Below are 27,237 nucleotides of genomic sequence, written 5' to 3' on the forward strand. Positions count from 1 at the left end.
TGCTGCAGAATTACTGGTACCAAAGATTAAAACACACACTCTCAAACACTCACAAACACAAGACAAGCAGAGTAGTACATTGGAAAGAACAATGGATTTGTTGTTAGAGGACCTCAGTTCAGATCCCATCTCTAGTCATTTGCTGTGTATGTGATCTTAACTAAATCACGAAATATTTCTGGGCTTCAATTTACTCATCTGGAAAATGAAGAAGGGAAAGTCTGGAGCTTGGTTGAATGGAATGGCCTCTGTGGTATTTCTAAATTGATGATCCTATTATCGGTTGATCATATGTGTACAAATTAACTCTACTATAGTTTGAACAGTTAAAATAAATGTCAAATTTTACCCCATTTTTTTCTTTTTTCTTTTGTGCAAGGAATGGAATGTGTAAACAGTTCATATAATAGACTTGTCCACACTCCCTGGATGTTTTTTTAATGACTCCCCTTCAAATGACATTTCATATTGTGAAACTATTTTCCTAAAATCATCATCCTGCCTTTAAAGGGAATAAGCATTTATTAAGTACCAACTATGTGCCAGACACTAGAGTACTTTATACATATTCTCTCATGTAATCCTCATAATAACTCTGCAATGTAATTGCTATTATGATCCCCACTTTGTAGTTCAGAAAAGTGAGTCAGGCAACAGTTAAGTGACTTGCAAAGGGTCACAACAGCCAAGAAGTATCTGAGGCTGGATTTGACCTCAGGTCTTCCTGACTCCAGGCCCAGTATGCTATCCTATATGCTACCTAGCTGTCTTAACTTTTTTTAAAAAAGAAACTGTTGGGGAGCGGCTAGGTGGCGCAGTGGATAAAGCACCGCCCCTGGATTCAGGAGTTCCTGAGTTCGAATCCAGCCTCAGACACTTGATACCTACTGGCTGTGTGACCCTGGGCAAGTCATTTAACCCCCATTGCCCCACAAAAAAAAAGAAACTGTTGAAATTTATTATTATATTCAAGAAGATAATTCATTATTCAGATTTACGATTATCTGCAGAAGAATTGGTAGCAGAAGTAGTTTCTGGAGAGGGTTTCTTGGGAGGAAGTATTTGGTTGGACTGTTTTCCTAATAAAAGACCTCTTTTCCATTTTTCTTACTGAAGCTCTTTTCCTTATCTACATTACAAAGTCCTTTGATATCATTCCCTATTTTCTTTTTCACTTCAGTCTTTAAGAGGTGTGTGACCGTGGGCAAGTCACTTAACCCCAGTTGCCTCAAACATTCAGGGCCATCTCCTATTGTCCTGATATATATCTTGTCACTGGACCCAGATGGCTCTGGAGGAAAGAATGAAGTTGGTGACCTTGCACAACCCTCCCTCACTTAAATCCAATGCAGTACAAGTCATGACATCACCCCAATGTCACGGTTCTCTTCAATAACAAAGGACAAACAACAACGATGGTAAATGTCTATGCTGAGGCCAACCCTGCTCTTCTCTAGATTACTTCCCATGATATCTTGTCCCTTTCTGGGGAATCTCCTTCTGTCTGTCCCTCTACTTCAGAAACTGTCTTTTCTCATTGCCTTCACTTCCTATCTACTCATTCCTCATACCTTTGAAGTCTAGCTTCTGACATCACTTACTATTCTTTACAGTTAGCAATGATCTCTTAATTGCCAAATCTAAGAGCTTTTGCTCACTCCTCATCTTTTTTGATCTCTCTCTAGTATTTGAAACTCTACCACCTTCTCTTCTTGGATACTGATCCCACTCAGTTTTCTACCTGATAACCACTCATTCTGAGTCTCTTTTGTTGGATCATCAACCATATACCACCCCCTAACTGTGGGTGTACATCATGGCTATGTCCTGGGTTGTTTTATTTTTGTATGTTCTCTCTTTCTTTGGGTGATTTCATCAACTCAGGTAGATTCAGTTATCATTTGTGTGCAGATGATTGCAAGAGCTATACATCCACCCTAGGTTTGTCCCTTGAGTTCCATTTGAATGTTCCATGGGTATCTACAACCAAGCATTCCAGAACTGAATGAATTAAACATCTTTCCCCACAAAGTCAGCCCTCTTCCTAACTTTTCTTTTTCTCTCAAGGCTACTACCATCCTTCTAGTCTCCAAGGCTTCCATCAGTGGAGTCCTTTTTGGATCCCCTTCTTAACTACACATGTTCGCTCAGATGCCAAATCTTGTTGATTCTGTTTCTACAATATTTCAGACTTTGGATTAATTCTCGCCTCTCACTTAGCTACTATCCTAGTTCAGGACCTCATCACTTCTCACCTGTACTATTTAAGTAATATCCTAATTAATCTTCCTTCCAGTCCATCTTCCATGGAGCTGTCAGAGTGATTTTCCTAAAACGCCATTCAGTATCACCTCTAAGATTAAATATGAATTCCTCTGTTTGACATTTAAATAGATATATTATACATTAAACCCCTTCTTATGCACTATTTTCTAGACAAACTGACCTTGTTATTCTTTATACATGACATTCTCTCATCTGACTCTGCGTTTGGACTAGCTGTCCTCTATTCCTGTAATACATTTTCTCCTTATATCTGTGTCTTAGATTTCCTGGTTTTCCTCAAGGTTTAGCTCAGCTACCACCCCAATTCACCCAGCTGCTTGTGCCTTTCCACCAGAGAGAGAGAAAGAGAAGAAGAGGAGAAGGAGAGAGGAAAGAAGAGGATGTATATACACACTCCCCTAACTGGACTATAAACTCCTCAAGGGTAGAGGCAGTTTCACTTTAATCTTTGTATTTCCAGTGTTAGCACAGGGCTTGCCACATAGGCTCTTAAAATGTTTTCCCTTCAAAGATTATTATTTATTTTTAATATTCTTTTTTAATTGAGTTCAAAATTTTCTCACCTTCTAATCCCTCCCCCAGACTTTGAGAAAGCAAGCAATAACATAGCAGTTATACGTGTGAAATCATGTAAAACATATCAATATTAGCCATGTCACACAAAAATACTCAAAAAAATTAAAAGGAAGAATTATATTTTAATTTTCTCTTGGGATTCATCAGCTCTCTCTCTGGAAGTGGATAGCATTTTTCACCATGAGTCCTCCAGAATTGTCTTGGATCATTATATTGATCAGAGTAGCTGTCTTTCATAGTTAATCATTGTTATAATTTTGCTGTTACCGTATATGATGACTTCCTGATTCTGCTCACTTCACTTTGCATGAGTTCATATCAGTCTTTCCAGATTATTCTGAAACCATCCTGCTCGTTACTTCTTATAGCACAATTGTATTCCATCCCAATCATTTACCACAACTTGTTTAGCCATTCTTCAGTTGATGGAAATCCCCTCTATTTCCAATTTTTTGCCACCACAAAAGTAGTTGCTGTGAATATTTTTGTACACATAGGTGCTTTTCCTTTTCCTTTGATCTCTTTTGGATACAGACCTAGTAGTGGTATTGCTGGATCAAAGGGTATGCACAGTTTTATAGCCCTTTGGGCATAGTCCCAAATTGTTCTCTAGAATGGTTGGACTAGTTCACAACTCCACCAGCAGTTCATTAGTGTCCCAGTTTTTCCACATTCCCTTTTGTTATTTCCCTTTTATGTCATGTTAACCAATCTAATAGGTGTGAGACGGTACCTCAGAGTTGGCTGAATTTGCATTTCCTTAATTAGTAGTCATTTAGCACATTTTTTTTATATGACTATAGATAGCTTTGATTTCTTCTTCTGAAAACTGCCTGTTCATATCCTTTGACCATTTATCAATTGAGCAATGGCTTTCTTTTTAAAACAATTAATTTGGCTCAGTTCCCTATATATTTGAGAAAATGAGGCCTTTATCATTTAAACTTGTAAAACATTTTTAATATTACTTTATTGTCTATGGTACCTCTTAGCAAAATATATTTTCTCTGCTTATCTCTTTTTTTTTTTGGTGAGGCAATTGGGGTTAAGTGACTTGCCCAGGGTCACACAGCTAGTAAGTCTCTGAGGCCGGATTTGAACTCAGGTCCTCTTGACTCCAGGGCTGGTGCTCTATCCACTGTGCCACCTAGCTGCCCCTATCTCTTTTAATTGTTTCTTTGTTTTCACTTTAGTTGAGATCATGATTGTTACACCATTTTTTTAACCTCAGTTGAAGCGCAATAGAGTCTGCTTCCCCCAATTTTTAACTCTGTGTATGCCTTTCTGTTTCAAGTGTGTTTTTTGTAAACAGCATATTGTTGGATTTTGGTTTCTAATTCACTCTGCTATCTGCTTCTGTTTTGTGGATGAGTTTATTCCATTCATATTCACAGTGTTTTTTTCTAACTATGTATTTCCCTTCATCCTTTTTCCTTCTGAATATCCTTCTCTCTCTCTCTTTTTACTCTACCCCTCCTCAAAAGTCTGTTTTGTTTCTATTGCCTCACTTAATCTGCCATCCCTTTTATCATTCCTCACCACCTTCTCTTAAGCCCTTTCCTTCCTACCTCTCTGTTGGGTAAGGTAGATTTCTGTACCCAATTCAGTGAGTATACATATGCATAGGATTTATATACATATATGTATATACATATACCCATACATGTATGTATATGTATATATAAGGAATACTATGTATGTATATGCATATATGAGAAACACACATATTTATTCCCTCTTTCTTAAGAACCAGTTATGATGAGAGTCATATTCAAGCATTGCCCACAACCCCCCTCCCATTTTCAGCTTTACTGTAAAAGTTCTTCCTTGTGTGCCTTTTTTGTGAGATATTTTCCCCATTCTTCCTGTCCTTTCCCATTTCTCCCAATGCATCACTCCTTCTTATGCCTTAATTTTTTAGATCATCTTAGCATAATTGATTCACACCTGTGCCCTCTGTCTATGTAGACTCTAACTGTCCTAATGATAAAAGTTCATCTCATCTTTCCACATGAGAATGTAAACAATTTAACTGTATTAAGTCCCTTGTGATTTCTTTCATGTTTACATTATGTTTCGAGTCTTAGTTTTAATGTCAGATTTTTTTCTATTCAGCTCTAGTTTTTCATCAGGAATGCTTGAAAATCCTCTATTTCATTAAATATTCATTTTTTACTCTAAAGTATTATACTCAGTTTTGCTAGGGACATTATTCTTGCTTTTAACTTTAGCACTTTTGTACTCTGCTTCTTTAACATGGAAGCTACTCAATCTTTTGTGATCCTGAATGTGGCTCCATGATATTTTAATTGTTTCTTTCTGGCTGCTTGCAGTATTTTCTCTTTGACCTAGGAGTGCTGTGATTTGGTTCTAATAGTCCTAGAAGTTTTCATTTTGAGATCTCTTTCAGGTAGCGATTGGTGGATTTTTTTCAGTTTTGATTTTATTCTGGCTCTAGGATATCAAGGGATTTTTCCTAGATAATTTCTTGAGATATGAAATCTAGGCTTCTTTTTTTGATAATGGCTTTTATTTAGTCTAATGATTCTCAAGTTATCTCTCTTCAATCTATTTTCCATGTCATTTGTTTTTTCTAATGAGATAATCCACATTTTCTTATCATTCTTTTGACTTTGTTTCTTGGCATTTCATGGCATGAATAACTTCTACTTGCCTGATTCTAATTTTTAAAGAATCATTTTCTTCAGTGAGCTTTCATACCTATTTTTCTATTTGGTGAATTCTACTTTTCAAGGAGTTCTTTTGTTCAATGAATTTTGTAACTCTTTTTACCATATGGCAAATTCTGTTTTATAAAGTGGTATATTCTTCAGTATTTTTGTGCCTCTTTTACCAAGCTGTTAATTGTTTTTTCATAATTTTCTTGCATTACTCTATTTTTTTCTCCAATTTTTACCTCTACTACTCTTATGGCTTTCTTTAACTCTTCCAGGAATTCTTGTTGGGCTTGTGTCTAATTTGCATTTTTTCTGTGATACTTTGCTTGTAGCTGTTTTCCCTTTTTAGTTTTCTTTAAATTTGTATCTTGATCTTCCCTGAAACCATAGTAGCTTTTTATTATGTTCAGGTACTTTTTTGTTGTTGTTTTGCTTATTTGTCCAGCCTGTTTTTGTTGAATTTGGACTCTGCACATCTGATGGTGGGAGGTACTGTCCCAAACTTTGGGCTCGGTCTGTATTCTGGAATGGCCCATACTCTCTTAAAGCTGCAAACACCAGTGCTCCTCTCAGCCCTGCAGTTATAATCAGGGCCCCTGCTCCCTTGTGACTAACTATAACATACCATATTGATTATATATGCAAAAAGGGGAAAAGAGGTGCAGTTTTTCATCTCTTTATGATCAAATTCAGCAATATAATCATAAAACATTTAGGGTTTTTTCTTTCTATTTACATTGTAGTAATTGTATATGTTGTTTTCTTGATTCTGCTTACTTCACTTTGAGACAGTTCATACAAATCTTCCTATATTTTGCTATTTTCATATTCATTGATTATTATAAAAAATAATATCCCTCCACATTCATATACCATGATTTGTTTAGCAGTTCAAGAATTCTGGGCATCTTACTTTGTTTTCAGTTCTTTTTATTCTTATGAAAAATACTGCTATAAATAATTTGGTACATTTTAGAATTTACTATCTTTGCTTTCCTTAGGAATATATGCCTAGTGGTAGGATCTGTGGGCCAAAGCACATAGGCATTTTCGTTAGTTTAATTCAAAATTGTTTTCCAGAATGGTTGGTCCAGTACACCCTGAGTATTACTTGTCCACAACTCTTCTAATATTGATTATTGTCCTCTATTAAAATATTTTCTAGTTTGTTATAAAGTAAAACTTGAGAATTATTTTGATTTACATTTCACTCTTTATCATTGGCAATTTGGATCAAGCTTTCATATGATTGTTCATATTTTGCAGTTCTTTGGAAACTGTTCATTCCTATCATTTGCCCACTTATTGATGATTAGGAAATAGCTTTTGGTCATATATGCCTGCATTAGTTCCCTATATTCCTGTGCATCTTCAATATTAGAACTGTGTATCAATTTTTTTGATCCAGTTTTTCACCAGTCCACAGCTTCCCTTCTAATATTAGGTACATTGATTTTTATAACTATATCATATTCCTACCAAAAAACCATTTCAATTTCAAGTTTATCATCAGAGTTTCCTATCAAAGGTATCTGTTTTATCTTTTGTGATCACTTCTATCCCTTTATAAGAATATAGGATGATGGGGGCAGCTAGGTGATACAGTGGATAGAGCACCAGCCCTGAACTCAGGAGTACCTGAGTTCAAATCCGGCCTCAGACACTTAACACTTACTAGCTATGTGACCCTGGGCAAGTCACTTAACTCCAATTGCCTCACCAAAAAAAAAAAAAAAAAAAAAAGAAAAAAAAGAAAGAATATAGGGTCATGGAATTTGTTGGAAGGGAATTTAGAGGTCATAGAGTTCAACTCCCTCATTTTTCACATTTAAAAACTGAGACCCAGAGGAATTAATTAAGTGACTTACTAGGTTATTATAGCAACAAGTGCAGGAGGCAAAATTCAAACCATGGTCTTCTTGATTCCAGGTTCAACACTTCTATCTTTGGATAAAAACTTCCTAACTGTAGCAGTGAAAAGTGATATGTTTCATTATTTTTTATTTTTTTAAAACAGTGTGACTTTTAATATTAAGGTTTAGCATCCTTTTTAACTGCTTATTGTATGTGACATAAGATGTTATTCTAAACCTAAGTTCCATTAAACTGTTTTCTAATTTTCTTGGCACTTCCAATCAAATAAAAGTTCTTTCCCAAATAATTTATGTTCTTAATTTTTATCACACACTAGGTGTTTGGCTGACTTGTTTCTGATTCTTCTTTTTCTTATCTGTTCTACATTAAAAAAATTAACAGTATCAAATAGTTTTGATTATTTCTTCTTTATAGTTGGTATAGTCTTAGGTCTAGACATGCTATTTCCCCTTCCTTTTTTTCCCCCTTGAGTCTAGATTTTTTTTTCCCCAAACAAGAGACATATTTTATTTTGCTCTATAAAGTAACCCTTGAATAGTTTGATATATCAATAACAACAATAACAACAAAACAACAACAGGGTAACAAGTTGATTTGATTCTATTGGTATATTGCCATTACTAAAAATTTGTAAATATTTTTATTAAATACTATTTTGTGATTTTATCTATGGAAGTCCTGGATATACCTTGGTAGATTGATTCCTTTTTATTTTTTTTACAATTAGTAGTTATTTTCTTGGGATTTCCCTTTATATTATTTTCTCTCAGGTTCCAGTGGCAAGATATACATCAGGACAACTGGAAATGTCCCTGGATGTTTTAAAGCAATTGGGGTTAAGTGACTTGCTGAGTATCACACAACTAGTAAGTGTCTAATGTGAGATTTAAACTCAGGTCCTCTTGACTCCAGGACCAGTGCTTTATCCACTGCACCCCCTAGCTGCCCCCTATTCTTCCCATTTATGAAAGTTCCCACTCTTCTATTCCCTCTCACAGAAGACTCTGATTCGAGGGATCTCAAAAGATTTAATTCATGTTCAACACTTCTACCATAACTTCTCCTGATTCCTTAATTTCCTCTTCAGTCTTTAGCCCCTTGAGTCTTCTATCCTTTGATGGTCCTTTTTTGTTCTTTCTATTACCCCATAGTTCATACTTTCTCTTTTAAAAAAACAACAACCTATAAACGAGAGAATTCTTTAGACTTTTCTTGATGGTAGTGTTTATTTTCCTTTCTTGTGCTTCTGTTGTTTTGGGATATTTATAAGTGAAATGTTATACTCAACTCTTGGAGTATTTTTATCCCCAAGAATCTCTTCTGCCACTTTTTTCCCCTTGAGGTAGGGGAGTTGAATAACCATCTTTTCACTGATTACTATAATGGCTCAGTTTTCAACATGTCATTTTGTACTGTAGCTTGAGCTCCTTGGCTTTTTGGAATATACTGTTGCAGTCTTTCCTCAGATTTCTCTTGAATATGAAATAATCATATGTTATTTGAATTGCCTTTCCTTCAAATTTGAAGTTCTTTCTTGCTATTTAAGAATGTAGTTATGTGTCATTGAAATTCTTGTTTTGGGGCAGCTAGGTGGCGCAGTGGATAGAGCACCGGCCTTGGAGTCAGGAGTACCTGAGTTCAAATCCGGCCTCAGACACTTAACACTTACTAGCTGTGTGACCCTGGGCAAGTCACTTAACCCCAATTGCCTCACTAAAAAAAAAAAAAAAAACAAAAAAAAAACAAAAACAAAAAAAGAAATTCTTGTGTTACCACTACATGTCTCAAAGTTTGATGTACTTGATATTTTTTTTTTTGTGGTGGTGGTGGTCTCTGTATTCTCTCATTTTATTCTTGGTTGTCTGTATCTTAAAGTTCTAGACAGTTTTCCTTCATTATTTCTTTCATTGTGGTATTTAGAATTACTGATTTGTCATGTCCTTCTAGGAAACCTGTGATACTTATTTTTTTCTGTATACCTTTGTCTTCAAAGTCAATCTCTTTGACTTGTTTAAAATTCATTTATTTTTAAGCTGTCTTTTGCTTATCTTCTGTCAAATTTCCTTATGTTACTGCAAATATGTCTTTTGAATATTATTGTCTCTCACATGGCTTCTATTTTGAATAGATTCCTCTGTCATGTATTCAATTATTCCTACTGTGCTAATTTTGTTCTTAAATTTTGCATTTAGAGCTCCAATAATTGACCTTAAATATTCCCATATTTCTTCTTCTTCTTTTTGGGAGGCAATTGGGGTTAGTTGACCTGCCCATGGTCACACAGCTAGTAAGTGTCAAGTGTCTGAGGCTGGATTTGAACTCGGGTCCTCCTGAATCCAGGGCCGGTGCGTTATCCACTGCGTCACCTAGCTGCCCCGAATTTCTTCTTTTGTAACATTGATTTCTCTTTTGAACCATTTTGGAATTTCTTTTTGTTCCATAATTCCTGGAGAGTCCACGGGATTCTGCTTTTTATCAGGCAATATTGTTTCTGCTTTCTTCTTATATTATAATTTGTTTAAAGTATTTTGGTTTTACTTCTAATTTTTCCTTTTGGTTTTAGGAAACTCTCTGCTAGTTTATCTGTCGGTGAGCTATGTACTTCTTTTTTTTTTTAGTGAGGCAATTGGGGTTAAGTGACTTGCCCAGGGTCACACAGCTACTAAGTGTTAAGTGTCTGAGGCCGGATTTGAACTCAAGTCCTCCTGAATCCAGGGCCGGTGCTCTATACACAGCACCACCTAGCTGTCCCTTATCCTGCTCATGTCTTTTAAAGAAACTAGTCACTGTTCATGTCTTCCTTTTGTTTTCTGGGGTCTATAACTTTAATCAGTAGCAGGGGTGAAAGGAAAAAAACTATCCAAAAAACTGCACAGGACTTTAAAAATCTCCTTTTTCAGGCCCTTTCTGGATCACTCTTGGTGGTATCATTTACTCCTGTATAAATCCCTAGAAGTATATATTCATCATTAGATTTGACAAATCTTTGTCAGCATCATCATTGTTCCACCAAAGAGAGATAGCTACTCCATCTTCAGAAGTTCTAGCCTTATTCTTTATGGATTAGATTCGAATCTTTACAAACACTACATTAGGAAGTCTGTGCTCTTTCCTTCTTAATAACAGTAGGTGGTTTTAGGGGCAGCTAGGTGGTGCAATGGATAAAGCACCAGCCCTGGATTCAGGAGGACCTGAGTTCAAATCCGGCCTCAGGCACTTGACACTTAACAGCTGTGTGACCCTGGGCAAGTAACCATCATTGCCCTGCAAAAAACAAAACAAAAAAACAATAGGTGGTTTTTATATGGGGTTTTAAGACTTACAAAGTACTTTTGCCTTATTTATCCTCACAACAACCCTGTGAGTTTGGTGTAATTGGTATTATCATTCTCATCTTATAGAGATTCATAGAGTTGTTGATAGTCACACAGCTGGGAATTCTTGGATTTGAACTTAAATTTTGTCTCTTGGCTCCATGTCTAAAATTCTTAGTTCTATGCCATACTATCTCTCCCAGAATCTTAGAGATGGAGGTACTACCCAGCCTCTTATTAAAATCTAGGGAGTTTAATATCCATCAAGATGGCCCAGTCAGCCTTTAAGAAAATAAGGGATTTTATTATAACAGAACCTTAAATACAATTCCCTCATGTTATTGGGTTCACTATGTACACAGTCAGATTTTTCTGTTGAATTATTTTAATGGGAGATGACTCATTTTCATTTGACCTTTGTGCCAAATAATTCATTTAAAAGCAGCAGTGAGCCCAACTCCAAACACAGCTTGATCAGTAAGTGGAATTTTTAAACCCTCCCATTTAGATTATATGAATCTTAACCATCCATCCATTCATTCATTCATTCAATGAACATTCATGTAGTATACATAACAATTCAGTGCCAAAATTAATGTTAGGTAATGCCATTGATCCACTATAAGCTGGAGAAGTCTGGAAAAGATTTAAGGAGGGAATAAGACTTAAGCTGGTCTCATGACTTAGAGAGGAGAAAGGATGGAATTTTGTACCAGAACGATAACATAATCAAAAGCAAAGAGGTAGAAATATTCATGGCTTATTAGGGTAATAATGGTTCAGCCTTGTTAATAGATTGTTTTGAAGAAATGGGAATTAGGTAAATAAATGCATATTTTGGCTAACTTTGATTACTGTGCTAAGAAATTTTAATATCCACTAGGATATTTTTCTGACTAGGCTTTTTAAGAAAAGTGAGATGATCTAAGCAGATGTTTTATGAAGATTTAGCCTTGTGCATGTTGGCAATAGTTATAGAGCCTTAAAGATTTTTGAACTTATCCCTCTAATACACATATACACATAAACTGTTGTATGTTTTTATACATACATACATACATACACACATATATTCTCTTATGTTCATGCACTGATTCTTCCCGGGAAAACCTCTGACTTCTAAGCTTTTCAACCCTAGTATAGTGCACATTTTTGATGAAGAAGAATTGAGGGACCATTCAGAGTTAGGACACTCATATTTTAAGAGGCATCTAGGTGGAACAGTGTCTAGAGCACTGGACCTGGAGTGTAAAGGCCTGATAAAATCCCTTCTTTTTCCTTCCCTTCCTTTCCCTTCCATCCCCTACCTTGCCCTTGCCCTTCCCTTTCCATAGAACTGTAAAATAATAAAACAAAACAAAAATGGATGGATCGGTCCTTTGAGGAGAAATGTAAAGAGAGTGGAACCAAGTCACAGTATTACAGTGAGAACCTTACAGTATAGATGCTAGATTCTACAGGTAAGATAAAGAGGCCAGGAAAACATGGTCAGCAAAGATAGGAGAATTAGAATAATGTATGGTTCTGAATTTGCCTTCAGGCACATTCCATAAATAATGAGCAGTAGTCATAAAATCATATATCGGAGACAAAAATAGTATTGGAATGATAGACAAAGTAGAGTTAAAGTAGTAGGGGTGGTGTTAGAGAAGAGCTGATGATAGGTCCCTGATAATTAATACTTGGCAAAAATAGACACACAAAACAACTAAAATTCCTGGTCAGCGTGAAGAAGCTTGTACAGTAAGTTCAGATTAATTAGGAGTGAAGATGGTAGGAAGGCTGCAGCCAGATAGAAGAAGCCCTAAATTTGAAGTCATAGAAGGAAATGAATATCATGTAATTTCAATGTATACTCATCTTGGTATGTTATTGATGTGGATTAGAGATTAACATCAGTTGAGTCATCAAGGGGAAAGAACTGTGATGGAGTCAAGTGATCCATTACTTTGAGGACTATCAACCCTAAAGAAATGGGAATTGCAAGTAAAACTATAAACCAGATACTAATATATATAAAAATTGAAATATGCTTAATAATAGTGGTAGCTTTTATATAACACTTTATAGTTTACAAATTACTTTACAGATAGCAATTTATCTTCACAACAACCCTGAGAAATAGACATTGTTATTCTCTCTGTTTTATAGACGAGGTACCTGAGGCAGATGAAGGTTATGTGACTTGCATATAGTCTCAATACTAGTAAGGATCTAAGGCCAAATTTGAGTTCAGATTTTCTTAATTCCAGGTTCAGCACCCTGAGATTACGTATGCCACTGAGAAGGACCTCCCCTTTTGGGGGAGGAGAGATTGAACGCTCCCTGAAGGGAGCTAGGGGCCTTCCGGAAGGTGAGGGGGCTTCCAGTAGGTGGGGCATCGTCCAAGGCTCTCTCTTTTTTCGGCCTGGCGCCCCTTGTGTCAGTGTTGTGTTAGCTGTCTGGGAATTGCTGTCTCAGCATGGCACTGGAAACTGCATACTGACCCTGGGGTTGGTGAGTTTAATTACAGAAAACCCTAAATTCCTTTGAACTAGCTTAATTGGAAACTGTCTGGGAGTGAATAGGTTAAGTTTAGAATATTTCTCTGTATTTCTATTTTCCTATTTCCTTATCTTTGATTTTTATTAGTTTCCCTTTTGTTGTTTAATTAATTCCCTAGTAATAAAATCTAATCATTTTGTGAACTAAAGCTTAGAGGCTCCTTTCTTATTGGCCTGGGAGAAATATCTAAAGGGAATAATTCAGAGGGGAGATTAAACCTTAAAAAAGGGTCCCTCATATGTCCAGGACCCCAATATCAAGGTGAGTCACCCAAATAACTCTCAGTATATCCAGTTTTGGCCCTCACAAAACATTTATATATTATTTATTACATGTATTTGCTATTCTTGATGCTGTGCTACTTGTCTCCCTTTTCTTTGTTTCTTCAACCTTTAAGATATCTGTCATTTAAATTTTATTCTTCTACCAATTGGTATAAAGAACTATGTATGAAGTCTCCTCTCATTTAGTTAAATGTTTGATATAAACTTTAGTGTGAAACTCCCAGTAACTCCTCTTTTAGCCTATTGCTAAAACTCTATCAAGCACAATACTCTGATCTAAAGTCTTTTAAACTCATGTAAAATTGCTTTATTTATGTTTTTAATTAAATTAATTTGAACAAAAATCTCATTTCCTACACATTATTTAAAAAAGAAAAACAGAACCCTTGTAAAAAATATTATAGTAAAACAAAACAAATTCCTGATTTTTCCATGACCAAAAAAGGTTTTATTCTGTATACTTAGTTCATCTCCTCTATGTTCAGGATGTAGGTAATGAGCTTCTTCATCAGTTCTCTTGAGTTGTGGTGATCATTGTTATCGTCACTTCTGGAATATCATAATCCAAGTTTTCTCCTTCTTTGTAATAGCAGCTGCTAATTTTTGTGTGATCCTGATTGCAGCTCCTCAGTATTTGGATTTTATTTTTCCTTCTGGATGCTTACAGTATTTTTGTTCAACCTTGAAGCTCTGGATTTTGGAAGATGTATTTGGGACCTTTCATTTTGGGGTTTCTCTCAGGGAGCTGGACTCTTTCCATTTCCACATTACCCTCAGTTTTCTTTTATGATTTATTGAGATATGTTGGTCGTTTTTTCTGGTCATGAATTTCAGATAATCCAACAATTATTAAATTATTTCTCTTTTATTTGTTTTCCATGTCAGTTGTCTTTGATGTGAGATAATTTATATTTTCCATTCTTTTGACTTTAATATTTCTTTTTTCACATGGAATAATTAACTCCTTTTTGATCAATTGCCATTTTCAGAGAGTATTTTGCTTTGGTAAAGTTTGGTATGCTTCTTGTGCTGAGCTGCTAATTTTACTCCTAATTATTTCTTCCAAAGCTCTCATTTTTTTTCATTTTTTTCATCTGGTGTTCTCATTTCATTTACAAATAAATTTTTAGCTCTTTTCCTTTTTTTTTTTTTGTTTTACTTTTGCTTCATCTCTTTCAGGAATTTTGGTTCAGCTTGTGCCTAAGCTGTGTTTTAATTTCAGGCTTTTCTTATAGTTGTTTTGAAGTCATTCTCTTCTTAGTTTTTGTCTTGAACATTCTTATTACCATATTATCTTTTTATGGTAGTATTCTTTTTTTAAAAAATTCATCCTTTTAATTCACTTCCTGACTTTATACTTGATGTTAGGGCTGGGCTCTACACACTTCTAGAAAACATGTCCAAGCTGAGCTTGTGTGGCTCTTAGATCCTACTGCTTCTTTCTTGGGGATTGTGTTATTCCCAAATCTCAGTGACAGCTTAGACTGGGAACCTGCATGCTTTAAGGGCTCCCAGACTGGTCTGATCAAGAGGCAAAATCTTATTGCTACAGTCCTGTTCTGAACTTTGCATACTTGTGGGCTTACCCCTGTTAAGAGTTCCAGTGAAATGCTACTGTCAGTCAAATGGAAAGTTCTGGTTCAGAGTGACAGAACTGCGTATTTCCCTTTATTCTTGGTTTTTAGCCCTGGTTATTCTGCTTCAGGCTTCAGACTGGGCTGGATGCTGGAACTGCGACCCCACTCAGCTCCTGCCATCTCAAATTGCTCCCAAATCATTATACAACATATTGCCTGGAACCATCCTTCACCCTAGAATACCATCCATAGAGTCAGATCCTTCTCACTCTCACACCTGATCTGTCACCAGGAACTAGGTAGTGAGCTACAGAACTGCCAGTTGGCACCTGTTTCTGTATCTTGCACAAGATCGAGCCTGTCTGTGGGTCCTCTAGAGCCTCTTCTTGCCCTGGTGCCCTCTTTCAGTCCCTGTGTTAGAATGGTCCAGAATATTCCTGGCTAGATCTAGTCCTCAATGTCCACAGATCTTTTTTTCACCTTCTTTTGCCAACCTGGGCTGGAAAAACCCCAACTCATTGTGACTTTTCCTTGGATTTACCAGTTAGGACTTGGTCTGATATATTTTTTAGATGTTTGTGGGGGAATTTTGTGTTTGAGAGATTGGCTACACTTATTTCTACTATTCCACCATCTTGGCTCTTCTTCCTGTTCTATTTTTGTTTATAAATAATTCCTTACTAGTTCTCTCTCTTCCTCTCTCTCATTTTCACATTTTCAGTTGATCTCTCAGAATATAAAATCATTTTGATTGCATTCTTTTTCCTTTTAAATGCATGAGAGCTGAATTTTTACTTTGAACACAGAAGAATTTAAATTAGAACATTGATATATAGTTGGAAAGGACCTTATAGGCCATACAAATTAACTTCTTCATTTTACATATGATAACACTGAGACCCCAGAAAATTAGGTAATTTGACCAAGGTCACATGGGTTATAACCCTTCAGAGGAAGGATTTTAACCCAGGTCCTCTGACTCTAGGACAACATTTTTCAACTCTATCAGTAACATTGTTTATGATCCCAAGGACCAGTTTATAATCCTAGCTCAACTCTTTTTTATTAACTATATGACCTTAGGCAAGTCCCTTGAGCCTCAGCTTTTTGACCCACAAAATGATATTGATAATTTCTCTCACTTGCCTACCTCGTAGGATTTAGGGTAAGATAAAGTGAAGTACATGGGAATGGTTTGAAAACTGTGAAGTGCTGTATCCATTCAACTTTGGGGATATTGTTATTTTAGCTTCCTAACATCTGGGAGCCTTTTTTTCTAACAAGGGCTATTGTAACCAAGGTCACTGATCCACAGGAAGAGAATCCGTTGGTTATATAAGAGGAGCTTGTTTTTGTTTATTGTTCTTTTTGCTTGTTAAAGAAAGAAATGTGAAATTGTCACCCATTTTTAATTAAAATCAGGCAGTGAACATAAAATCTATTGTAAATAAATCCTGGGTTATACATAACAGCCCATAAAACAGAACTTAATATTAATTATCTAGGCATTTATGTTCATGAAACATTTTTTGAAAAATCCAAGAGAGCATGCCATAATGGATAAGCAAGCTGGCTCAGAGCTTAGGACACTTAGGCTCCAGTCCTGCCTCTGACACATACTAGGTCTGTGGCCCAGAGCAAGTCACTTGATCTCTCAGAATTCTAAGCAGTTCTCCAACAGTGCAGGTTTTGGGGAAAAAAAATAGGTGCTGACTTAACTTTGGTGGAAGGAGTTTCCTCATCTAGGACTTCCTTTTAATCAGTAAAGACACAAGTCCGGTATCCATTGTTATCCCTTTTTGAAAAAATTATACTGAAAACATAAAGACCACAATCACGAAAACTAGGGGAGGCGTATTGAATTTATATGAAAAACTATGATCACCTAATTGAGATTAAGATTCTTATGAAAATATGTGTACAATCCACATTCTTCACTGCATAGGGGTGTGGGGCCCAGACAAGAATGCAGATTGAAAAATTGAAACGTCATAAAAGTTTCCTAAACATATTTCTCCTTTTGCTCTCTAGTATCCTGGCAGCTTTGGTCTGGGCGGAAGTTGGACTCCCCTCAGTTAGAGCATGTGTTCTTTGGCCATAATAAAATATAATAAACAAATAAACAAAAGATTCCCCGGAGAACCAGCTATCAAAAGTGTGCTATACCCAGCTACAGAAATGTAAGGATTGAATTTATAACTGTCATAGGCTGTCAGCATTTTTGATGAGTCATAGTTAATACCATAAGAAGGTACCAGTCTCTCTGACTGTATCTTCTCTCTGAGTATACCATCTGACATGCAGCCTATGTTTTGTAAACATACAGCATTTTGCATGTTATAGAGAATAATTAAAAGTGACCATAAGAATTTTTTCAGCCTAATCCCTTTTACTTTTCCCAAGCTGAAACAGGTCTTTACAAGGGAAAGTTAGGAGGACAGAGTGGGAAAAGGGGACCAGTAGGAAAGAAAGGTGTATAGAATGAGAGGCAGAGATACAAGCACAGACATGAGCAGCAACAAGCACACAGGCAGAGAGATGAAATTTCATTCAGCAAACATTTGTTACATACCCAGTATCCAGGAATATGGTTTTTTCCAAGTATGGTTGTACTAAGCACTAGGGATACAGAAATGGAAGTCACACAGTACCTGTTCTTGAAGATTTTACAGTCAAATAGAGATTATAATATCAGTTATTGTGATGTAGAAGAAAATGAGATATGGACAAAGTAGGAATTTAAACTACTTTTTATAAGCATGTATGGTGAAATGGGTGTTAGGACAGGTTTAATGGAGAAGTTAGTTTTTGAACTAATTATTCCACAGGCATAGATAGGAATGGAAATGCATTCTGGTTCTTGGTGGTAATCTATGAAAGCATAGGAAAAAGCGGAATAAAATAAAGGAATAGCTTACATTAATTTGCCTGGAATTGTGGAGGACATAAAGATGATTAAAGTGTCATGACACTGGAAATCCAGGCTGAAGCTAGATTGTAGAGGTCCTTCCAAATAAAGCTAAGAAGGTCTATTTTTTCTCATAAACATTGGGGGAACCAGTTAGTTCTGCACATTACAAATTGTGCATACTAGATTTGATACTGGAAACAGTGGAGGCAAGGGAACTCATTTAGAAATGCCTATAAGAGCCTGTCACTGAGGAAGTAGGACCTCAGCCATGGTGGTGCTTGTCAGTGTGAGTGAATGAAAAGAATATATGAAGGAACTTATGAAGGCTGCCTCAATAGATCTCAGCAACTGATTAAGTACAGGAGTTAGTTGACTGAAAATGACTGAAGAATGAACCTGGGCACTGTAAAAAATGGTGGTATATATAGAATTAGAGAATTTGCAAAGAAAGGTAGGTTTTAAGAAGAAGATGATTAGTTCACTTTTAAATGTATTGACAGGAGATCCAAATAGAGAGGTCCTGCAGGTTGTTGGTAATGTGGGACTGGAGATCTGGAGAAAATGGGGAGTTAGGTTTAAAATTCATTTGCATCACATAGTAGCTCTTTGAATACTTGGAAACAGACATCTTGCTCCCTGTCCTGATGCTTCTCTTTTCCAGGCCAAACATCTCCACCTCCTTTAACTGATCCTCATGGCCTGAAGTCAAGGCCCCTCAAGCCTAGATTTCCCTATGTCAATGTCCTTCCTAAAGTAAGGTACCCGGAACTGAAAAAAAATATGTTACATATGATCTCAGTTTTTTTCTAGTTCTCATTTCTTCCTTGGCCAAAATACTACATCTTTTTTTAACACAGCCCAAGCTCATTATAGACTATTGTATCACAGCATTGATTCATAACAATATTGTAGGCCATTAAATCTCCAAGGTCTTTTATTTTCCAAACATACTACTTTCAGGCCACATCTTCCCATATTGTACTTTTGAAGTTGATATTTTGAAATCAGGTTTAAGATTCTTTTGCTTACTTCCCATTTTCTCCTTTCCAAAGTCTCAAATCTCAATTGGATGAGGTAATAAAACCTCACTTCTTTTCCAAAATCCTTCAGTTTCCTGCCTAAGGCTTGCTTAGTCAATAAACATTTACTAAACTTAGCCTACTGTGCTCTAGGCACTGTGATGAGGACTGGGGATAAGAAATTTGGGGGTTGGACTTCAAATTTAATACAGACAACAGTGTGGTATGTCAGTTAACGAAGCTTATTTGATTTAGACTTCATTAAAAGAGGCATAATGTTTGTTCAGAATGTTTGGAGTGATAATCCTATTGTATTATTCTGTCCTGGTCAGACTAAATCTGGAGTGTTGTACTCAGTTCTGGGTTGCACATTGTAGGAATGACATTTATAAGCTAGAGAAGTCAACAAGATAGCGAATGGTCTTGGGATCATGCCATATGAGAATCAATTCAAATTGGAAATGGTTAGGCTTGAGAAGAGAACATTTAGCAAAAAATAAAATAGCAGTGTTAGTGTGTTTGAAGGACTAGCATTAACACAGTGCCTGGCATGTAGTAGGTGCTTTATAAATGTTTATTGATTGATTTATTGCATGTGGAAAAGGACAGAACTAAGATTAATAGGTGGGATTTGTAGAAGGGCATATTTAAGCCACTTGGAAGGCCAGATTTCCCGAAAGCTAGAATCTCTGCCCTCCTCCCCAAATGTCACGTTCTTTGGGCATCCTTGGTCCTTGTGGCCTGGGGAACTTAAGGATCTTCAAGCACAAGCTCAGTGCTCACTTGTTAGAGAGATGTTGCAAGATAGATTTGTATTCAAGTGTAGGGTAGACTGTGTGACCTGAGGTATCTTGGAATGGAGATTCTAACTGAAGTCACCAAAAGATCTCCTTGGCAAAGCTTCTGAGTCATCTCTTCTGGAATCATCTCACCAATTACCTGCTCAACAATTTTTAATTGGCACCGGTTCTCCTAATCCACTAGCTGAAAACATTATTCAAATTAGAATGATTTAATCTCTCAATTATACTTATAGCAGGAGACACACAGATTGCTTTGTCTGTCAGTTCACTTTCTGACATGCTTCAGTACATATGACCCCATGTATTGCTCTGAACCTCAGATAGCCTCTCTGCAGCACCCCTCAGAGTTCACTGTCTCCTAACCTCACTAAAGGCCCTTCCCCAAATTTCATGTATTTCCACTTGCAGTCATGTTCATTTACCCAGAGATGCTTGTAGTTTTCTTAAGAGATAAATTCATATTATATAATTTAGATTGGGGTGGGGGTGGTGGTCAAGGAGGGAACTGAGAGTTCACCTGAACCCACTCATTTTCATTTTATTGATCATGTCATGTCACCCAGAGACAAGTCGTGTCTCTGACTTATCCAAGGTCACACGGCTACTAAGTAGTAGAGCTCAGAACTCATTTCTACTGCACCACATTATGTCTATAAATTTAATAAAAGTGTATATCATGGTTATTATATTGTCTTCTTTCTTTAAAGTATATACTTTATACTACTTTATACTGTCTAGTGTATAGATATTCATTTTGTGGTTAATGTGGTACTTGTGGCCATTTCCCTGGTAATTGTGGTAACTGGCTTTTGGTCAGGGATGTAACTCTTGTTATAGGTATTTCCATGAAGAAGTTAGAGTTGACTTATGTTGTTCCTCTACATTTATTTTCAGCCCTTTTTTTTTTCAGAAATGTAACTCATCACAAATATGAAGACTCCCTACATTGGTTTTACAACTCAAACTATATGTCAGACTTGGAAAGGGTTCCCTTCATGATTTAAAGTGCTGGAAAATAGAACCTATGGTGAAACTTTAAACCTGCTGAAATTATTTAGCTGGGGTATTGGGAGGGAGGGTGGGAATAATCATGGAAAAAGTTTAATTGTATGAAAGATTTTACCTTTACTCAAGCTACAAGTTAAAATTTAGTTCGATAATCTTTATTTTAGGAGCAAGGAATTACTATAGATAGCTTTAAAACATTACCAATCTTTATTATGGGTGGGTTAGGTATTTATTTTCCTCACTGAAAAGATGGGTTACGTGATGATATGAACTGAAGTTTATTTACAATCATGCGCCTTTTTACATTAACTACTTATAGTCTCCATTGAACATTAAAGGGTATTGTTTTCAATTCCTTTAAGGTTGAATTTCTCTATTTTTTTCAGAGAGCATTAGGTAGTCAAAAATCCAAAGTAGTTGAATTCAGCAATAAAGACACCTCCGAAATTAGCAATGAACAAGATAAAGAAAATTCCATATTGAAAAATGAACCAAGAAGAGTTAAGATATTTGATGGAGGGCAAGTACCAATTTTATTTTTTAAACTAGCATTTAAAAAACTAATATTCCTTGTTTTTGATATTTTAGGGGATGATCATTATTTTCTAATTTTATGTTATTAGCATACATTAATTCATTGATTTAATTCAAAATTTATATGAAGCACAGCCCTTTCTGCACAATTATCATAGAAAAATATATTCAGTTTGCTAATTCTGTTTAGGGAGGGATCAAAATTATATTTGTTGATATTTGCAGGAGAAAAGAATAATGCTAATTATTAAAAAATAGGCACTTGTGAGCTAAGTCTCTTTGAGGTTCTGGGTTTCACATGTAATTGTATAGCAATAGAATACTTTTCAGTTTCTTGAAAATTCTAATTATTAAACTTGCCTAGTTTGAGAAATACATATTATATATATATATTTATAAATATATATACACACACACACACACACACACACACACATAGATATATAATATGTTGCTTTATGAACTATGGTTTAATAGTGGTTTGGACCTGCCCTCATAATCACAGACCTTGTTTCAGGTCCATCCTCTGCCATTTTGCTAGCTGTATGACCCTAGATAGTTTGATTGTCAGTGCCACAGGTAATAACCTTCTAAGAAAATCATTTTACAGAGAAGGGTTGCTCTAAATCGCTAGAGGGATTTTTCTCACTAGGAATTCCCTGTTCCAGTGGAATCCTAGACATGGACAAATACACATATACATACACACGCATATATATACACACGTATGCATTTTTGTGCATATATATGTATATGTATGTGTATGTATATATAAACTAAAACCATCTTGAACTTTAATTTGTAATAAAGTACAAAATGAGAGGAACATACAGTAAAAAACCAGCTAACCTTGAAGGGAGGGTTTGAATACTACTCAGTCATCTTCTGATGTGACCTTGGGCAAATTACCTCTCAGAGCCTCAGTTTTTTATCTGTAAAATGGGGATAATAGTAATTGCATCAATTGTTTTTGGGTTTTTTTTGTGTTTTTGTTTTTGTTTTTGTTTTTTTGGCGGGGCAATGGGGGTTAAGTGACTTGCCCAAGGTCACACAGCTAGTAAGTGTCAAGTGTCTGAGGCTGGCTTTGAACTCGGATCCTCCTGAATCCAGGGCCAGTGCTTTATCCACTGCACCACCTAGCTGCCCCCGCATCAATTGTTTTGAGAATTATTGTGAGGAAAGTACTATGAAAACTTAAGGCACAATATAAATGTAAGCTATTATTATTATATAATATTGTTTGTGTGTGTCTGTGTGTGTTAAGAAACAACACTGAAATCAGTACTGAAGAAGAAAGAGATATCTTATTTAATAGAATAGTTAGAGAAGATTTCAACTTGAATTAGAATTAGCTCCTAGGATATTAGATGTTTCTTAATGTAAAAGCAGAATGCTTACAAATGCACAAAAGCCTTAGGTTTTGAATACTCTTTGGGAATTGTGTTTGATTTACTTTCCTAATGATATTTTCTTCTTTAAATTAGATATAAGTCAAATGAAGACTATGTGTATGTTCGGGGCAGAGGAAGAGGAAAGTACATTTGTGAGGAATGTGGAATACGCTGTAAGAAACCTAGTATGCTGAAGAAACATATTCGCACTCATACAGATGTCCGTCCTTACCACTGCAACTACTGTAATTTCTCCTTCAAGACTAAAGGTAGAAGAACATAATATTTTTTTTATTTGCCTTCTCTTTATATGTAATTAAAGTTATTATGCATTATACTTTGAATATCCTTAAACAAATATAGGTATGTACATACACAAACATGCTTACATACACACATATCCTTAATAAGTATAAATTGACTTAGAGATTATATCTATTTGCTCTCTTGCCAATAGCCTGTCTGCCTCCTCCCCCCTAGGTATTTATGTCTCTAGATCCTGTGGGGTAGGGGGGTGGGCACAGACTAGACAATCTTTTAAAAATATTATAAATGTAATTATTAAATTAAAGCAATAGCTTCCCCACACACATAAAAAGTAAGATAATTCTGTGGCTAACATTTTTAGAAGTAGTCATTTTGATACTGAGGAGATAAATGAGAATTTTGTGTTATAAGTAATTTTATTAGAAACCTGTAAAAGATTAAGAAAAGTTTTAAAATGAAAACAACAGTAAGCTTTTAAGAATTCATGAAACTGGGGCAGTTAGGTGGCACAGTGGATAAAGCAGTGGCCCTGGAGTCAGGAGGACCTGAGTTCAAATCCAGCCTCAGACACTTGACACTTACTAGCTGTGTGACCCTGGACAAGTCACTTAACCCTCATTGCCCCACCAAAAAGAAAGAAAGAAAGAAACAATGATGTTAGCTAATTTTTTTGACCTCCAACTCATTTCTCTTTCTTCCCTAACATCCATATATATGAATGCTGTCAAAGAGCATCCTGCTTTCTAATTATTCCTCTATATATAGTGTGTTCATAAATATACCTCAGAAGAAGTCAGTGAAATTACACCTATTATCCCCTTATATGCTATATGTATAATTTTATTCCAATCCTAAGCATTCACAGCACTGTTAAGATTATGTTATAATGTTTGGTAAATTGTTACTTTGTGTTAATACTCCATAAGTTTGCTGTCATAGTTAAATGCTATTACCAATACATAGATAAACAATTTCTTATCCAGTAGTGTTTTGTCAAGAAGAATAATAAGGGGCAGCTAGGTGGTGCAGTGGATAGAGCACTGGCCTTGGATTCAGGAGCACCTGAGTTCAAATCCGGCCTCAAGACACTTAACACTTACTAGCTGTGTGACCCTGGGCAAGTCACTTAACCCCAATTGCCTCACCAAAAAAAAAAAAGAAGAAGAAGAAGAAGAAGACTGGAGACTTTACAAATAATTTCTTCGAGTACTTTTTTTAATTAAACATTTATATTGTATACAGTCATCATATTAGAAAATCATTTTCATAAAAAAAATAATATGGACCATAAGATATACAGGGATATTACATGATTAAGGAAGTATTTGTTATTAGTTTCTCCTTTTATAATACTCTTTTTATCTTTTCAGAATTATTATTACCTATTCTTAAAATAAAACATTTGCTTCTGTAGAAGTTTCACTTTTTCAAAGATATTTCGTGTTTCATAATTTAGACTTTCATTATATCAGTGGTATTTGCTTTAATTATAATTGGCTGTGGGGATCCATGAATGAACCATGAAATGGACCTCAAAGCTTATTTGGGTTCTCTTATGGTTCCCACGTGACAGTGATGGAGTGGCAGAAAGTGGACTAAGAATTACCCAGACTATCAACAAATACTACAGAATTTCAGCTTATATTTGAAAAACCCAGAAGAGGGGCTCACTGACGCTGTAGATAGCCAGTTCCACATTTGGAGCACTCCAGTAGTTAGGAAAGCTTTCTTTAAACGATATCTGAATCTACTTGTCAACTTCTTCCCTCTTAATTCTGTCCTCTGAGGCTCAGCAAAAGAAATGTTATCTCTCACACATGACAGCCCTTAACACTTGATGATAGATAGTAGCATAACTCTCCTAGGTCTTCTCTTTTCCATGCTAAATATCTTTAGATCCTTTATTTGATGCTCATCTGTCATAAACTTCAGGTACTTCTCCATCTTGGTTGTCCACTAGATGATCTTGTTAATCAATGTCTTCCTTCAAGGTTGTGCCCCAAGCTGCACACAATACTCAAAAAATAATCTGACCTGGGTCTGGTTAGTACAGTAAGACCATCCTTAGTCCATTTGGGCACTATGTACTTTTTGACCTATTGTTTCTCCCCTAAGTCTTCTATCCTCACTAAAGACCCTTACCTTCATAAAAATATTATCATATGATATGTTATTGAGCCTCCCTTGATCTAGATGAATTCTGCCTGGTCAGTGTCTCAGTCTGCAGTGTGACGTAGAATTTTCCACAGTACTTCAGATGGCAAACTGACTGTATAGTTATAATTGATGGTACCTGATACCATACTTCTGTTAATGTAAGGGTTTCCACATCACACTACAGAATTATATTTAATTTAAAATCTACTTAAATCCCCAGGTATTTTTCACATGGACTCCTTTCTAGCCACATCTCCTTTGTATTTTACTTATACAGTTGTTTAAAAAACAAAACACTACAATTACATGTGGTTTATTAGAAAGAATGTTGGGTAGGGAGTCAGGGCACCTGGTTCTGCCACTAACTCTCCTTATAACCTTGAGCCAAGTCACTTCTTTGCACCTCAGTTTTCCTATCTCTAAATGGAAGGAGTTGGCCAAGATATCCAAGTACTATTCTTTTTCCAAATCCATTTATTCATACTTCTCTTTCTGCCTTGCTTATTTCTCATAGGAAAAAAATATTTTCCTGTTTTCCCATGATTATAACCTTGTGGTTACTTTTGTCTTTCCCTTCTTTTTCACCTTTCATATGCATTCACTTATTAAGCCTGATTGGTAGCAATTTTGCGACATCACTCCCTCCTCTTTCTCTCTTCCCACTGATATCTTTCATGTTTTACACTCTCAAAAGCACCCACCTAGACCACTTCAGAAGCCTCTTAATTATTCCTCTTGCCACACTGTGTACCAGTTTATCCTTTATACAGCAATATATCAAAAATAATCAAAAACTTAAAGTGCTTTTATATGTACCGACTTCAAACTTTAGCCTGATAATTGAGGTTCACTGTAATTAAGTTATTCTTTACACTCTTATCTCATGTTCCACCTTCAAAATACCCTTATTGTTGTGGTCAAACTAGACTACTCTTGTCCTGACAAACACTCCCTACATTCTCCCATTGCTTCTTGCCACACAGTTGCATATTCCTGGAATGTCTTCTCCCTTCTTATTTAATTCTGACACATCTTTATAGCCCAACTCAAAGGTCACCTCTTCTAGAAAGCTTTCCTTTATTCTCCTCTACCCAGTAGTCACATCATTCCCACATATCCTTTGCATTTTGTTTTGTATCTCTAAAGCATTTAACACAATTGATTGTTCAACATAGTTACCAATATCCATGTCATTCTCCCCTACCCCACACCCCTTTAGCTTATAGAGAAGCAATGTGGCATGGTGTAAAGAGAACTGGCCTTGCAGTTTGAAAGATCTCGTTCAAGTCCCCACTCTGACACATACTGGCTGTGCAATACTAGACGTGTCACTTACCTCATCAGTACTGTTACAAAACTCTATAAGACCATAAATTGCAAGGGAGTTGCTGATCTGCATTGGTATAGAAGTTTCCTCATTGGAATTTTCCTAAACCAACAAAATCACAAGTCTGGTTAAAAAACAAACAAGACAAGCAAACTCCTTTCTAGCTTATAAGCTCTGAAGAGAGTTAGGAACCACATCTTATCTGAATTGTTTTATCCCACACAGTACCTACCACAATGTGCCTGCACACAGTTGGCACTTCAATATTCTTGATGATTTTATCCCAATTTTATCTTATTGGATTTTAACCGTCTAACAAAGTCCTCTTCCACTACCTTATGATGGCATGCATGTGCTACTGGATTTCCAAAGGCTATGTCATTGGCAGAAGTTATTGCAGGTTTTACTAATACTATAAGGGCTGTTCCAGGAGCAGTTTATTATGCAAGGGATCACCATTAGATATTTGGTCAGTAGGTCGTGAATTCTTTATCTCTGGCAACCAATGGAACAAATGAAAGATGAAATGTCTCCAAATCCTAGGCAGCTTACTTCTGTTTCTGTAGTGCTGAGTGAAGATCATTGGAAAAGGAGGAAGAAAATGCTAAGCATTACACAGTATTTACACTAGTCACAAGTTGATTATACTCCTGGGAACACTGAACCAAATGAATAGTGACATTCTT

At 36.0% G+C, this 27,237-nt stretch overlaps 1 protein-coding gene across 1 annotated transcript in view; it reads left to right on the plus strand.

The window, feature by feature from the left end:
• HIVEP1 (HIVEP zinc finger 1) overlaps positions 1 to 27,237 on the plus strand; it is a 181,774-nt gene that overhangs the window by 119,824 nt on the left and 34,713 nt on the right. The window contains 2 exon segments of the mRNA XM_043976628.1: positions 21,262 to 21,395; positions 22,894 to 23,069. Of these exon segments, the coding sequence (XP_043832563.1) occupies positions 21,262 to 21,395; positions 22,894 to 23,069 (310 nt within the window).

This window comes from Dromiciops gliroides, chromosome 1 (assembly GCF_019393635.1).
Source record: "Dromiciops gliroides isolate mDroGli1 chromosome 1, mDroGli1.pri, whole genome shotgun sequence".
Classification (NCBI taxonomy): Eukaryota; Metazoa; Chordata; class Mammalia; order Microbiotheria; family Microbiotheriidae; genus Dromiciops; species Dromiciops gliroides.